Source organism: Myodes glareolus, chromosome 9 (genome assembly GCF_982192425.1).
Source record: "Myodes glareolus chromosome 9, mMyoGla1.1, whole genome shotgun sequence".
In the NCBI taxonomy this organism is placed as follows: Eukaryota; Metazoa; Chordata; class Mammalia; order Rodentia; family Cricetidae; genus Myodes; species Myodes glareolus.
In genome coordinates this window covers 52612637-52627583 of record NC_142034.1, presented here as the reverse complement: position 1 = coordinate 52627583, position 14947 = coordinate 52612637, and the positions used below count along the sequence as shown (strand labels likewise).

The window sequence follows — 14947 nt, the reverse complement described above, 5'->3', positions numbered from 1 at the left end:
GAGACTAAAGAAGCAGGTCCTCATTGAACACTCTGATCTCCTCTCTCCTGTGAACTCCTTCAGACTCTTAGTCTAGCCTCATTCCTAAGAGTCAGCTGTCAATGATAAGAAATATATTTTCCTGGGAAACCTCACTGATCACACGTATTAGGTGCATAAAATTTCCTACCAGGCAACAAACAGCCACCACACTCCCCTGTAATCAGAAAGAATAGCAACCAAGGTACAAACACCTAACCAAAACAAAGCAAATTCAGATATCAGTACTTAGACCTTTAATCATTCCAATTCCAGATGCCTAGATGATCGTATAAAAATACAGTCAATAATATCCGGGCAAAAATACCTCCATTCGAGCCCCTCTATCTACCACAGCAGGTCTTGACTATTTCAACATAGCTAAAGGACATGAAAAAGATCCTAAAAGTTTATATGAAGGTGATAGAGGTCCTCAGAAATTAAATTAATAAATTCCCTAAGGAAATCCAGGAGAACCCAAACAGTGTGAGGAAATAAACAAATCCCTTAAAACATTTAAAAAACACAAAGAGCAAAGGAAGTAAATGAATAAGTTGTTCAAGACCTGAAAATAGAAATAGAATCAATAAAGACAACAAAAACTGAGGGTGGTAAAATTTAAGAAGCCCCCTTCCTTTCTTATTCATAAGAATTCACTTTCCAGGGAAAGCACCATCTCATTGTCTCCATCCCCATGCTCCCAGTTCTGCTTGTGTCATGGTTGGTCAGGTGGTTTTGAAACTGGCTACTCAGGCCATGAAGTCCAGCTGGATAAGGCTGAATAGACTTGCTGGTTCCACTGGAAGTTTCCTGAGATGCACATCCCACATGAACAGGATGGGGATAGCCAAGAGGGAACATCTGGGTCCCCAAGAGATGTCCTAGGAACATTGCCATTTGAAGGGCAACTCAGATGGCCACTGGTTTATAGATGGAGAACCTGGAGGCCAAAGGAAGGTCAGGCAGAGCCAGGACTCAAAGAAGAGTGCTCACCCCTCAGCCACTAAGATGTCAGGATCCCACAGAGACACCACCTGACCTCTCAAGGAGGTCCATGATCAGGTGAGGATGTGTTTTCTTTAGAGCTTCGTAGACCTGTTCTTTGTCGGCCCTGCTCCAGGACCGGCTGAAGCTGAAGAGCTTCCGCATCTTGTCTTGGGTGGTGGCTTTAGCCCGCACTTTCTCATACTGCTCTTCCCTCAGCACCGGACCAAGCAGCTTGTCCAAGAGAGGGTCCACTGATGTCACTCGGGCCACCAGCTGCTCCCGATGCTGGTCCACAAAGTGTGACAAGGCAGGAGCATCTAAGGGTGAAGACTGACACTGAGCATAGAAAGGGTCCTCCATGAACTCTTCCACTGTCTGCTCAGTTCTTGTTTTATTTTTTAAAACATATTTTATCTGCACTGTGCACCTCTGGTCCCCTTTCTCCTCTGGGAAGTTATGAGAAAAAATCTGTACCCTTCCTGAGGTCAGTTATTAGTCTGACACTCTGCCTAACTAGAAGGAAGGTTTTATGGTAAGGTGTTCTTGTTTGGAGTGGGTAGTATAGTGGTGTGTTATTTGTTTCTTAATAAATAAAACTTGCCTGAAGATCAGAGAGCAAAGCAGTCATACTAGTCAGCCATACAGGGCAGAGAATGGTGGCACACCTTTAATCCTAGGACTCGGGCGACAGAGGCAGAGGGATCTGTTAGTTCAATGCTAGCCTGGGCTACACAAGATTAAATCTGTCTAAAAGAGAAATAGAGCACACACTAAGGTGATCCCAGCAATTGGGAAAACATTTTTTAATCTCAGCACTAGGGAGGTGGAGATAGGAGTAATATGGCTGGGTAGAGAGAGGAATATAAGGGGGAAGAGACAGGAACTCAGTGTAGTGTGGAGTATGGGTTGTGGGGTTTGGGAGTTTGTGGATATAGGATCTCACCCCATTTCAGTCTGAGGTAGAGATAAGAGCCAGTAATATGCCACTTTGCTTTTCTGATTTTCAGGCTGAACCCCAACATCTGTCTGGGTATTTATTGTTCGTGCTATAGGGTGGGGTTATTTTCAACAAGGGAAGCCAAGAGGCATGAGAGGAACTCTGCCCTGAGGCAAGTACATAACCTACCTGTCCTGGTAAGGTTTGCAAAGTGAGACTCCCTCCTTTCTCACTGACCCTTTCTCAAAGGTCAGATGTTCTACCTGAGGTATATTATTATTGGCTTCTTTGGCCTTGTTGTATAAGTGTTACTAACCTTTGTGGGCTGTAGAAATCGAGGGTTGTGCAGGCCTGAGGTCTCCTGGAAGAAAGGAGAGATGATCATCTGTAACGATGCCTTTCACCAACAGTCAGTGAAGCCTGTGCAACTCCCAACAATGCCTGGGATTTTGAGAGTCAACTAAAGAAATTCTGACATAATCTGGAAGGTGAACATTTCCTTACACAAGGACTCATGGAACCAGACCTATCATGATTGAGAGAGAAGACATGTGAATGACAACAGATATTTCTCCCACAGGATCACAGCCTCAGTTTTATCCTAGATTATATTTCCTGTGAGAATTTATGAAGCCCCTTACTGGTTTAAAACATTTGACATTTGTTTCTGGATAGAAAACTATTCTCTTGTCCTTGTTTGACCTTGTCCACTCACATGTTCCCATTTCGTGTTCCTGATTAGATGGCAGATTCAAGATTATGTGAGACTGCACACCAGGAAATAGTGAGTGAATTTTTACACTCAGTGAAGGGGGTTCGTAAATTTCAGCTCATGAATAATCCCTAGTGTTTGAGAAGATTCTAATTTCGCTGTGCTCTAACAGTTTAGGGAAGTCAGCCCAAGGACCCAGTTTTTAGTATTGGAAGCCCTGAATCCATTTGTATGAAAGAAGGATGATATTGCTTACACTCCATGCTATCTGGACCATCTTGGTGCATCCTGACTTGTAGAGAAACTGGAGCATCTAGTGGAGAAAATGATTTGAATGACAGTGAATTTAAAAACCCAAATGTGAGATTGGGGAAACAAGTGAAGCATGATTATAATCTTTCATTATTTGAATACTTTCCCTCATGGAAGAGAATAGATATTAATTAATCTCAAAGAAGAGAATTTAAAAAATCATGAGGAAGATGTTGGCTTAATAAAGAAAAATAGCAACATTTCTCCCATCAGCTAAGGATCACACTGTGACATGTGTATGTGCAGTGTTTACACTTTCCACACATCCTATGAGTTACTCCTTCTGACCTTGGTTTACAGATGAGGAAGGTCAGACTCAATGAGTTAAGTCATTTCCCAAGATCATCCGAAGAGTAAATGCTGGAGTGAGATTCAAACAGTGGCTGATGCTGGGGCAGGTCAGTTGTCCTGTGACTCACTCGTGGTGAGGCTGAGCAATGCCTGTTCTCTGCCCACATGTGTAGCCTGTTTCTAGCAGCTCAGGAGCAGGAAGCATGACTGTTTGATAACTGTCAAGGGCTGGGCATTCCCAGAGGTGCTGATAATGGGAATTGGTTTTGGCATTGTGGATGCTGAACTAAGACTGCACTATTATTTCACTAAAGAAAATCTAACAATTTTGTTTCCACTTGTCCATGGGAGATTGAAAATATGAAAAAATTACTGGCCAACAAGTAAATAAATAAAAATACACACTTGTGGGGCAGAAACCTAGAAATATAAATTAAAGCAATCTATAAGGAAAATTTTGAGGTATATATATTTATATACAAATTATATAAATATATATTTTAAATTAAATTAATATATAATTTATATATACATATGAAAGGAAGAATTGAAGAAGGCTTTAGAAGATAAAAAGACATCCTCCCCCCATACTCATTGTTTAGAAGAATCAATATTGTGATAATAGCTACCCTATTGAAAGCACACTACATACTCAATGCAGTCCTGATTAATATGACAGGGACATCTTCACAAATAGAGTGGGGAAAATGCTGAAATTCATGTGGAACCACTAGAGACATAGGATTTCCAATACCACTCTTGGGAATATACCCTAAAGATTCCCTAACATACTACAAAAGCATTTGTTCAACTATGTTCATAGCTGCACTATTTCTAATAGCCAGAACATGGAAACAACCTAGGTGCCCCTCAATAGAAGAATGGTTAAAAAAGGTGTGGAACATATATACATTAGAGTTTTACTCGGCGGTTAAAAACAATGACATCTTGAATTTTGCATGCAAATGGATGGAAATAGAAAACGCTTTACTGAGTGAGGTAAGCCAGACCCAAAAAGAGGAACACGGTATGTATTCACTCATATGTGGATTCTAACCATAATTAAAGGTCTTTGAGCCTATTATTCGTGATCCTAGAGAAGCTAAATAAGAAGATGAACCTGATGAAGATTATTTAGCTATCCACCAGGAGGTAGGAAATAGACAAATATCAATATTTATAACACAGACAAAGGCTACTTTCAGTCTTCACCAGAAAAGCCTCTCTTTGCTGTGAATGGAGGTGACTGCAGATACCTACAGCTGTGCAGGATACTGAGAATAAGGGATGATTGAGAACTCATCCCTATAAGTAGATAATTATATTGCCCCTGGAGGCTCTTGGAACATTGTAGAAGAGAAATTGGAAAGAATGCAGGCACAGAAGATATGGGGAAGGGTTGTGAAGATATGGAGAACATATGGAGAATATATGGATAAGAGGTTGTGCCATCTTCTAAGCATGACATGACCATGGCCGTCATGAACTCTTAGCACCTGCACCTACTGCCTCTGGACCCACACAAGGAGGGCCCTAGATGTGGGGAAGCAGCTCGCAGGGACAGTACTACTTACTGTTTTACTATTGACAAATAATAGATTATGGGAGAACAGGGAGTATACAATCCATCTGTACCCACTGGTGAACTCACTTGCTTTTCTACTGGGTAGTTGAAAACCCTCAGACACGCAGAGAATACTACTTAAACTCTGTCAGACACAAGCAATAATGAATGTGGGGAGGGGATTTGTAGAAAAGAAGAGGGGCTGACAGGAGCAGGAGGGAAAAAAGGGTTGTTTAGGATGGAATTCCTAGAATGCGTTGTATGCATGCAAAAAATTGCCAAAAGATAAAGGGATTTTAAAAAATGTGTGGATTTAAGATTAAGAATCTCATGATGGAAAAAATCCCTTCATTTTCAATGTTCACATTTAAATGTGAACTGTTACTAGATGCTTTGCGCATCTCAAAGTCTGTCATTTCTAGGGCATTGGGAGTAGAAATTATGATGCAGGACTGAGAAAATGGGGCTTAGGGTATGCAGTGGTTTGGATGTAATGTGTTCCATGATCATATGTTGAAAGACTGGTTCTGAAGCAGTAATTGTCATGAAGACTATGGTGTTATGGACGAACACATACACTAGTGCACTCATAATTGCATGAACACTGAGAATGGTACTGGAAACCATGAGAATGCACAGTTGGAGGAACTGGGACACTGGAGGCATGTCCTGGAGTAGAATATCTTGCATGGGCTTCCCATCTCCTTTTCCTCCTTCTCTACTCTCTCCCCCTCCTCTCCTCTGTCCCTCCTCCTCTTCTGATCTCCTCTTCTCATCACCTTTTTCCTGCTCCTCTTCTCCCCCTTGCTCTCACTCTAACCCTAACCACCTGTTTTGGATCTAGCAAAAGCCACATAACTTATCTGGCTATTTTGTGACACCAAGAATTAATGACAACACACCTTTCCCCGCTCAATGCCTTCTTCAACCTTTGGGGTATCTGGACCTAAACAAATTTTACCTGGATTCAGCAAGGCTTCCCACTTGAGATTCCCATTCTTCTTGTCTGTGATACGCAGTTTAATCCCTGAATCCATGTGGCCAACATAGATCTCAGAGAAGAGCTGGGATTCCCTGGGGCTCCGGTAGCACAGCTCCAGTTCCTGAAGGGGGCGAGGACACAGATTCTGTTTCAGAAGCCTCCACTCAAGAGAACAAGCGTTTTCCACAGCCCTGTACTTTCTTACTCTTGCACACCATAGTAGACACTGGCTTAGACATTGAGTGTCTTTTTCAGTGCGTTAACCCATAGCTTTTGAATGCATATCTTTATTCCAAAGGCTGGAACATTGTGGAAGGGGACATAGAAATATGTAACAACAGAAGATATGGAGAATGCTAATGGGGCCAGCTTAGCTCACATAATATTCCTTTTCTCATCACTCTGACAAAAACACGGCAGGAAATGACTTAAGGGAGGGTTTATGTTGTTGTTTAGTTTCATGATGGGGAACACATGTAAACTGGGGCTCTGATCTTTGTGGCAGGAGCTTTTGGCACAGCTTGTTATATCAGGATCAGGAATCCAAGTCTGTGGTGAGGATCAGGTTGAGGATATAACCCTCAAGGCCTTCCACTAGTGGCCTGCTTGTGATTGTCTGGCCTCACATGTTTGTTTCATAACTCCGCAAAACACTAGCTCTAACTGGGGATCAAGTGTTTAACATTTACACCTGTAGGAGACCTTTCAGATTCAAACCATGATGAGTGAGAGCTCATCCTGAAGGTCCTGCTCATCCTGAAAGTCCTTGACCCAGGACTTGTTGCACTTTAGGCTGTGCCCTTCTCTGTGCTATATTAAAACCAATTCCCCAGTTCACCAGACCTTCTGTGTGATCCCTTAAATTGCTTTCCATTTAACTTGGAAGTTTTTTTCCTCATCCCAAAGCCTAAATCATTTATCCCCAATCCCAGTTTGCTGTAAATCCTTGTAACCTGCCCCAAATCTGGCATTTGATTCTGAAGAGTAGCAAACACCTAGATGCTTACCTTTGGAATGATTTCCAGGTTCTTGGAAGCAGACACTATGTACCGTGAGCCAATGTAAAGAGAGTCTACTGGGGGTGGCTTGTGTATTCGAACAAACTGAAACCTCATTTCTTCTTCATCAATGGCCTAGGGAACATTGCAGACAGCAATTTAACTAGATTTCAGTACCACAACAGCTAACTGGTCTAAATAAGGTGAGTTGGTTGATCAGTACATATTTGTGTGATGGGGTGATGTCACCTCCAGGGAACCCTTCTGACTTGTATTCTGCCATATAGATTGCTAATTATTGGACTCTGTCAGGTTCATTGTGGGAACTGTGTCCCTCACAGAGAAGAAGGAAGTTGGGTACATGTTGGATATGGAGAATTTCCATTCTTCTGATGGGTGGAAAGAGGCCATAGAAGGATGTGTAGAGATAATACGGTGTTAAAGGCAGCTGATGAACTTCTGTCGTGAGGGGTCCAAGAAGATTACAGACTCATAATCACCAGGGCTCCCCTTATAGAACTGTATTCCCACTCCAATAGGAGAATTTCTCCAAAGGGATGGCTATATTTCAAGTATTCTGTCAGTTCACCCTAGCCCCACATTTCTGGTCCTCAGTGTTACCTTCCGAATGGTGCAGTCATCGGGGATCAGGTAGAGATGAAGGGTGACATCCTTGAGATTGAGGTAATAGTAGATCAACGTGACAGAAGAGATGGGGATGAAATGTCTGACAGCAAGCATACTTTTCAGTAGAACTCCCACTGGGGAGAAAGTTGGGCTTTCCAAGACTGTGTAGCACTGCTCCACTCTGGCTGGCACTTCTAGGACCACCCCATAATCTTGAAAGTGAACCACATGGAACCAGGAGGTGTCCACCTGTCCCTCTGGGAAAGAACAGATTCAATGACATGGATTTAGTTTTGTACTGAGCCGTGCTTGATTGGAAAAAGAGTTCACTAAGATTTGGAATAGTTCTTAGGCATTTGGAATAATAGTGCAAATACTAGAGATCAGCATCACTGCAGAGAAAGCACAGTGACAGTAGAAAAGGTGTCCTGAGGGCAAAATCTCAGTTTTCATGGGCTCATCTTGTGAAAAACAAAATTCTTTTAAAAGGAGAAAGCATTAAGTGATCATATTCCCCATTCCACAAATGCAAAAGCCCAAGGAAGTGTTTCCCCATGATCAGCACAACATTCAGATATGGGCCAGGGTAACCACATCTTAAGCTGTCAGGAGAACTTGGCAGTGTCTTTCCTATACTTTTTATGCATGAAAGATGCTAGATTGATGGGTCACTGAGTCATGCTGTGCCTCAGGAAATCATACAGCTCACTTGGGCATGGCCTCTTATAGTATTTATTCTGATGTAAAACGGGCATCTTGCCTCATTTCTGGATGCAGGATTCGGTTCCTGTTATCCTTCTGATTTGTGAGTCTACCACTAATTAAATAACCATCTATTATTCTCAGTTCTGAGCTAGTGTAGGATTTCTCATAAGCGTTCTTCTTCAATACTGTATAATTTCAGATAGCAGTGAAGCCAGACAATGTGCCTGAGTCAAAAAACCTCCAAGGATCCTGAGAGCTCATTCTATGAACCTTTGAAAATGAAGCCTAAGGTGAAATGGAAATTCTTGGATGTTGTAGAAGCCAGAACCACATATTATTTCTGCTCAAGAAAGTTTTAGGGAAGGAGTAGAGAGATGGTCTAAGGAGAGGCTATGTGTGCTTCATGTGATAGAATTGGAGGGGTGGAGCTCCCTATGTCGTTCATAGACCAACAAATGACATCATGAGCTCCATAGCTGGATATGAAGCTGCTGGATTTGGTGTTTATGCTGATGGAGTTTCTGTTGCTGTGGACTGATAATTCCTTGGTGTGCCCTGTTTCTTCTATTTTGGCATGACGATGTCTATTCTGTATCACTGTATGTTGAGTGTATGTAAATACTTTTCCATTTTATCGGAGCTCATAGTGAAGACATTGCCTTGAATCTCAGATAAGAGGTGGTCTTTATAGACTTTTTTTTTTAACCCATAGACCCTGTAACTGGATTGTACTTTGCATTATGAGAGAAAACAAGATTTTGGAGGCCTGAGGTGGAAAGTTAGAATTGAAAGTGATGTGCCTGTGTGTCAAGTTGTCACTGGGTAGAATCACAATGTTGAATGTCACTTGTAAACTTTTGTGACCCCTGCTAATGGAGGCACCACTCTGCAATCCACCATTTGCCTGTCCTTTCAGCACTGAGTTTGCTTCAACTTGCAACATGATAAACAGAATTGCAATGTTTATTGTTTAGCAGAGAACATTTCTATTTCTCTTGGGTGATTGCTTGGAATCAATAAGCAGCAAAGAATGAGACAATGACCTTGGTTATACAGAAAGTGGTGTAGCTTGGATTTTAATCAGTGATGCTAGGTAGCAGTATCAGATGGAGCTGCCAGCACTACAATGTGTCCTGTGTGCCTGTTTGGGGCCTTGAAATCCTGGCTGTCCCCAAGTCATATTAAGTCCCAGTACCAGAGTCTGGCACTTACTCAGGCTTTGTGCTTTGCCATTTTGACAAAATTTGGGGAGATGCTGTACCTCTTTAACTTCCCTTCTTTAGGATTGTTGTAAACTATGTCCACATTCACAAATATTGTTTATAAATGTTTGTTTACATTTAAAGGGGGATATGATATAGAGATGAATACTTTGCATTGGTGTGGATATTTATAATTTTATTATACCACATATATGTATTTCTGCTCTTGATTAAGGTATTGTGTTTGTGCAGCTCGTTTAAAAATGTAATGTATAATTTAAAAATAGGTTAATAGAGAGTCATTTATAATAGTCAAGCTTGTAGTCATGTTAATTAGGTTTTCTAGATATATAGATATATATTTCAATTAAAAAGATATTCTTCATATTTTTAGAGACCTTCAAAATATGGCATTTGAAATGATTTAATAACTTAGGACTTTTCATAGAGTAAATACTAATCAGGACTTTGCCAGGACTTGAAGGTAATGTGGGGTGCTCGAATTTTCATTGCTAATAACAGAAGGTTTTCTTTTTGTTTGTATGTTTTTTTAACCAAGAAGCTGACTTACCAAGTTCTTTCATTTCTTTTCTCATTTTGGGTTTTAGATACAGGAACTTACTGCATATATGTGGATATAGGTCATAATTCTCCTGCTTTAGCATTGGAAATTCTGATATTAATGGTATGTGCCACCACATGGCCCTGGGACTGTCCTTCCAACATGTATTGTGTCTTCCATACACTGTAACAGAATCATTTCCTTACAGTATTTAGTGAAGAAATTGTCTGATCTGAGAGTGGGAGTAAGAAACAGAAAAATGGTGGCCTTTAGGGAAGAAGCTTGAGTGTAGAGTGGGGCAAGTGTTGGGGAGACGAGGAGCTCGGTGTGGAGCTGCTGAACTGGCCACGGACACATTAGGGAGGCCTCATCCGTGTAGCAGTGCTCCCCTTCTGTGTGTGTGGATGTCACTGTTATTTTTATCTGTTTTTGAGGTTTTCAACTTAGTCCTGAATGATTTCTTCATCTTTTTTTCTTCTTTGGGCTTGCTGTGAACTATGAATATCTTTAACCTGTGGTTGCTTAACGTGTTTTCTATTCATTGTTCTCCTATTGGTTGGAGCAGCTTGTGTTATATTTTACTTTTCAATTCTTTTTTAGCCGTTGGATCTCCCCTCTTTTGGCTGCTCATCACCTTTATGACAAGAACATCGTTGTCTGCTTTGAGCTGGATTCTCCTGGTGTCTATGGTGGACTTATAGCCAAAGAAGTAACTGACCTCAGTAACCCCTTGTACAACACCAGGTTCCTTGATGCTGTGTTTTCCTTACTTAAGCAGAGTCTGGCTGTACAGTCTAATTTTTTCTTGCATTCAAAATTCTCTTGTCTCAGCCTCCAGAGAGCTGTTGTTATGGCTTCCATCATGAGATATTTCACAGAAAATCTTATATTTATTGAAAACCTTTGGTGATGACTGAGGTTGGTACAACTTATGAGTCCCCCTCTTTCCTTAGGACACTGCCTTCTGTGGCTCCAGTTCTTAAATTTAATCTGAGGACATCATTTTCTCCCTGCTTGTAGCAATGTAGTGGAGTGTTGGTAAACATTGGGTACCAAATGATCCTTAGTTGTTTCCCTTTCTGACAATTTCTTCATATTGTTCAATTTATTCTCTATTTTCTGCTGGACTCTTGTGAGATATGCTGTGTAAAAAGTACTTATTAATTACCTGTTAATATAGCTACTGAGAAGATAGCTTTCCACTCAGGGTCTCTTTTAGTTAAAATAGAAATAAAGTATAAGGCTTGGAGACATGTGCTTCAAAAAAGATACATCATAGAAGAAGGGATGACAAAACATCTCAGTGTCCACCTCCACAACCTGCTTTGCTCTGCTAAGAAAGGCATGGACCTTTCCTCATCTCCCACCACCTACACTGTCCTATATGACCTCTCAACTCCTCTATTTCCACCACCCAACTCCTTTTTTGACACAGGGTTTTTCTCTGTAGTCCTGGCTGCCCTGGAACTCACTTTGTAGACCAAACTGGCCTTGACCTCACAGAGATCTGCCTGTTTCTACCTCCTGAATTCTGAGATTAAAGCCATGCACCACCATCACCTCCTGGCCTCCACCCTACTCCCTATCCTTCCCTTGGTTACCTTGGAGATTCACAAAGTGAGGGAGGTACACAGCAGCCACAGCTCCCTGCTCAGCCTTGATGTCAAACAGAGGCCCAGCCACCATGTGACTGCACTGCAAGGGAGTCTTGTCCAGGTGTTGGCTCCAGTCACAGAATCCGATCTCAATGGTCACTGCCCTTGTCACCACAAAGTGGAGTCCTATGTTGGGACAGTGGTAGTAACCAGCCACAGGGAACTGAACTCTAGAATAGGGAGAGGCAGACACCAGTGAACACCAGCTCTTTTCATCTGCTGGATGCAGAACAGGTGCAGGGTTGGGGACGCAACAGACTTTAGCCAAACGGCTCTGAGTTCTATTTCCTCTGTGGTCTGTAGGTGGATTCCTGACTAAATGAGTCATTTAACCCCCAAATCTGGTTCTTCATCTGTCCATAGGGGTAATGACAACACTGTCTTCTAGACTTGAGAGTACTGAGTGTTCTAGAGTAAACCCACAGGTGACACACACCTGGAGCAGTTTTCTATTCCTGTGATGATGATGATGGTGATAGTGACAAAATAAGGGTGTGTGTGTGTGTGTGTGTGTGTGTGTGTGTGTGTGAGAGAGAGAGAGAGAGAGAGAGAGAGAGAGAGAGAGAGAGAGAGAGAGAGAAGTTCTGGGGCTCAATGTGCACACTAGGCAAGGGCTCTACCACTAAGGTACACCTTCCTTCAGATTTTAGTGTTTATATTCCTTAGTAGTATATTTCCCTAAAATAAGAGCCCATATGCAATTATTAGTGATAAATCCTTGGCCCTGAAACAATGCTTTACCAAGATCTTCAGTGATTTTCTCCAGGCTTCCTGCCTGGTGACTGGTGGGTGGACAGGAGTCAGCTTCTGTGGGACGAAGTTAAAGTGACAGTTTCTCAGCTGAGACAGTGACTGTGACAGTGTAGGAGGAGGATTCAGGTTATGTCGGATACTGTGACTGTGGGTATAGTCACTCATTACTCATGAGACTATAATTCTCAGAGGTCAGGGCTGCTGTACTCATCCTCATGGTCTCAACTCCTAGTGGGTTCTTGGCACACAGTGATTGTTAATAAGCAGGAGTGCAGAGACTACAGGGATTTGAGGGAAATCCAATAGACAGAAGAAAACCAATATAATCATGGCAGGGATGCTGCTTACACCATGAATAAAACAATCTGCAGAAAGTCCACATTTCAGATAATGAGCAAAGTTGAGTATAAACTGTTTAGATGGAATAAAGGACTCAGGCCAGCTCTGTTGGTGTGGTAATGATATGCTGGTTATGGAGGAAAAGGTTCTGTTTTAACTAAAATGGAGGCATAGGGATAGAGAAATGTATGTGCGTAAAATCTCATATCCTGAACTCACACTACTGTGACAGTGCTGACAAAGGGGAATGTGAGTTGTTGAAACAAACTTGGAAAAATATTTGCTGGAGCTGAGTAATTGAACAGGAAAGTTCCTGTGCTCTTTTGTTTTGCAGATGTCAAAAAATTATGAAAAATACTTCTATTTATACAACAGCGCAAACTTCTTATTCCCATCCTGGCCCTGCCTCCTGTATTAGGGAGGGGAGGAGAAGACACAGTAGAATCTAGGTAAAAAAAAATGTGTGGAAAGTGTGCTGGGGAAAGTCACCTTTTCCAGGCAGGGCTCACTCACCTGTACAGGTTCCTTTCTCTGTCAATCACCTCTGTAGTCACAGGTCCTGTAGGGCCCCAGAAGTCATCTTCAGTACCTTGTGGTTCCATGTGTTTGTGATCTGGAAAGGGAAAGATAGGTAAAAGGTCATTAGTGGTGCAAATTATGAACACTAGTTATCTAGAAGATGCCAGACAGAGATCACTCCATGTTGTCCCATCTCATCTCCACAGCTTTCCCCAGTGTTGAACCATGACTGAACACTTTCCAGGTTTTTCAGCCTAGGTCTTCATAAGAAGTGTGCCCATAGTTTTCATCACTGTTCATGAGCCTTCCTGCATTTTATATATATATATAATCTGCCTTTTGTTTTATTGTCTTTCCACTGTGCTTCTTAAGCAGCTATCCCACTATAATACCTGCCTTCATGCCAGCTGCAGTGTTTTTTTTCTTATTGATCCATATATATTGATTTTGCTAGTATGTCTCAAGTGGGTATGAGAGAGAGAGAGAGAGAGAGAGAGAGAGAGAGAGAGAGGATAACGTAGCTCAAACTATAGATGAGCAGGGATAGGGAGATGAGTCCCAGGCCACAGCATCTATGAACGAGACACAGAGTTCTCTTATAGAGCTGGATGCAAGTCACAGACTTGAGAAATGGTCATCAGCAGGTCCCCACCAAGGCAGGGAGAGAAGGAAACAGTATTCCTTCTAAGTCAGAGGCAGGGGGATAGAAATGATGACCACTTCAAGAACATCTGCAGCAAATAATGGTTTTTTTGTATAAAACATTGAAGTTGTGCTAATGAAATCTCAATAATATCTTCTCCTCATCACAATGATAACACTAGTTGATAAGTGAATGTGAGAGATTTCACAATGACCCATTCCTAAATGAAAACTTACAAGCAACTAATAGCTTGTAGGAGAGGGATAAAATCAGTATTATCCAGGAAGAGATTCTTAATAGGCTATCAGTCCCAAGTGGTCAACTTGAAACATATATATGACCAATAGTAAATGGACTCATCAGGTTGTATTTACATACACACATGTATGTAAATATACATGTATTTAGCAATAATATTGAAGAACAACTCATGAATTTGTGACAGAGTTGGTTGGTGGGACACAGGAATTGTTGAAGCAGGCAGACTGAGGGCTGAAAATGATGTAATTGTAGTACTTGTGTATTAAATTCTAAAAAAAATAAAAGAATGAATAAAAGAAGAACTTCTTTCTTTTATTTTTTCAATTACTCCTCTATGTGACTCCTGTGTCATTTGGTTATACCCACTCAGTCTGGATCATGTCAATTTAAGTAATTTGGGTTCAGAGTATCTTCCACTGTCCAAAAGTATGGTCATTTCTTGACTAATCACTCTTCTGACCTGCAAAGTAGAGTATATTTATTTAAAAGTTTTTGAGATATCTCTGATTCAGAATTTTGCCTCCCTTGTAGAAAAAGGGGCATTTAGCTGTTATTGTATAGAACAACTAGAGTGGTTCTGGTGAACAAGTCATGTACCCTGCCTGATAAAAATCTTTGATCTGGCATGTATTTCAGCCCAAATTCTATGATTTTATGGTAGCACTGTAAGCCATCTGAGTATTTCCAAAGTCAATTTGTAAAGGGACTTTTTGTGTGGTCATTTTTTGTTCACATGATACAACATAGAGTCACCTAGGAACAAGGAATCTAAACTGAAGAATTGCCTCCATCAGATTGGCCTGTATCTGTGTCTGTGAGTGACTGGCTTGAGTGAAGATTGATACGTGAGGACCCAGTCCATTGTGGGCAATACAATCCT

The 14947-nt window shown here is 41.4% G+C and overlaps 1 protein-coding gene across 7 annotated transcripts in view; it reads right to left on the bottom strand.

Moving 5' to 3' along the window:
* Positions 1-252: 252 nt before the first annotated feature.
* The window catches only part of LOC125409513 (NACHT, LRR and PYD domains-containing protein 1a-like), a 57856-nt gene continuing 43161 nt past the window's right edge, over positions 253-14947 (bottom strand). For 4 of the 7 annotated variants that reach the window (XM_087910368.1, XM_087910369.1, XM_087910367.1 and 1 more), the window contains 7 exons: positions 13158-13257; positions 11499-11722; positions 7423-7685; positions 6811-6936; positions 5783-5924; positions 2259-2303; positions 253-1322 (listed from right to left, as the gene is read on the bottom strand). In XM_087910368.1, coding sequence (XP_087766494.1) covers positions 1030-1322; positions 2259-2303; positions 5783-5924; positions 6811-6936; positions 7423-7685; positions 11499-11722; positions 13158-13257 — 1193 coding nt within the window. In that variant the 3' untranslated portion in view covers positions 253-1029. Of the gene's footprint in view, positions 1323-2258; positions 2304-2910; positions 2968-5782; positions 5925-6810; positions 6937-7422; positions 7686-11498; positions 11723-13157; positions 13258-14947 lie in introns of all 7 variants that reach the window. The other 3 variants (XM_087910371.1, XM_087910372.1, XM_087910373.1) reach the window with 3 other exon arrangements.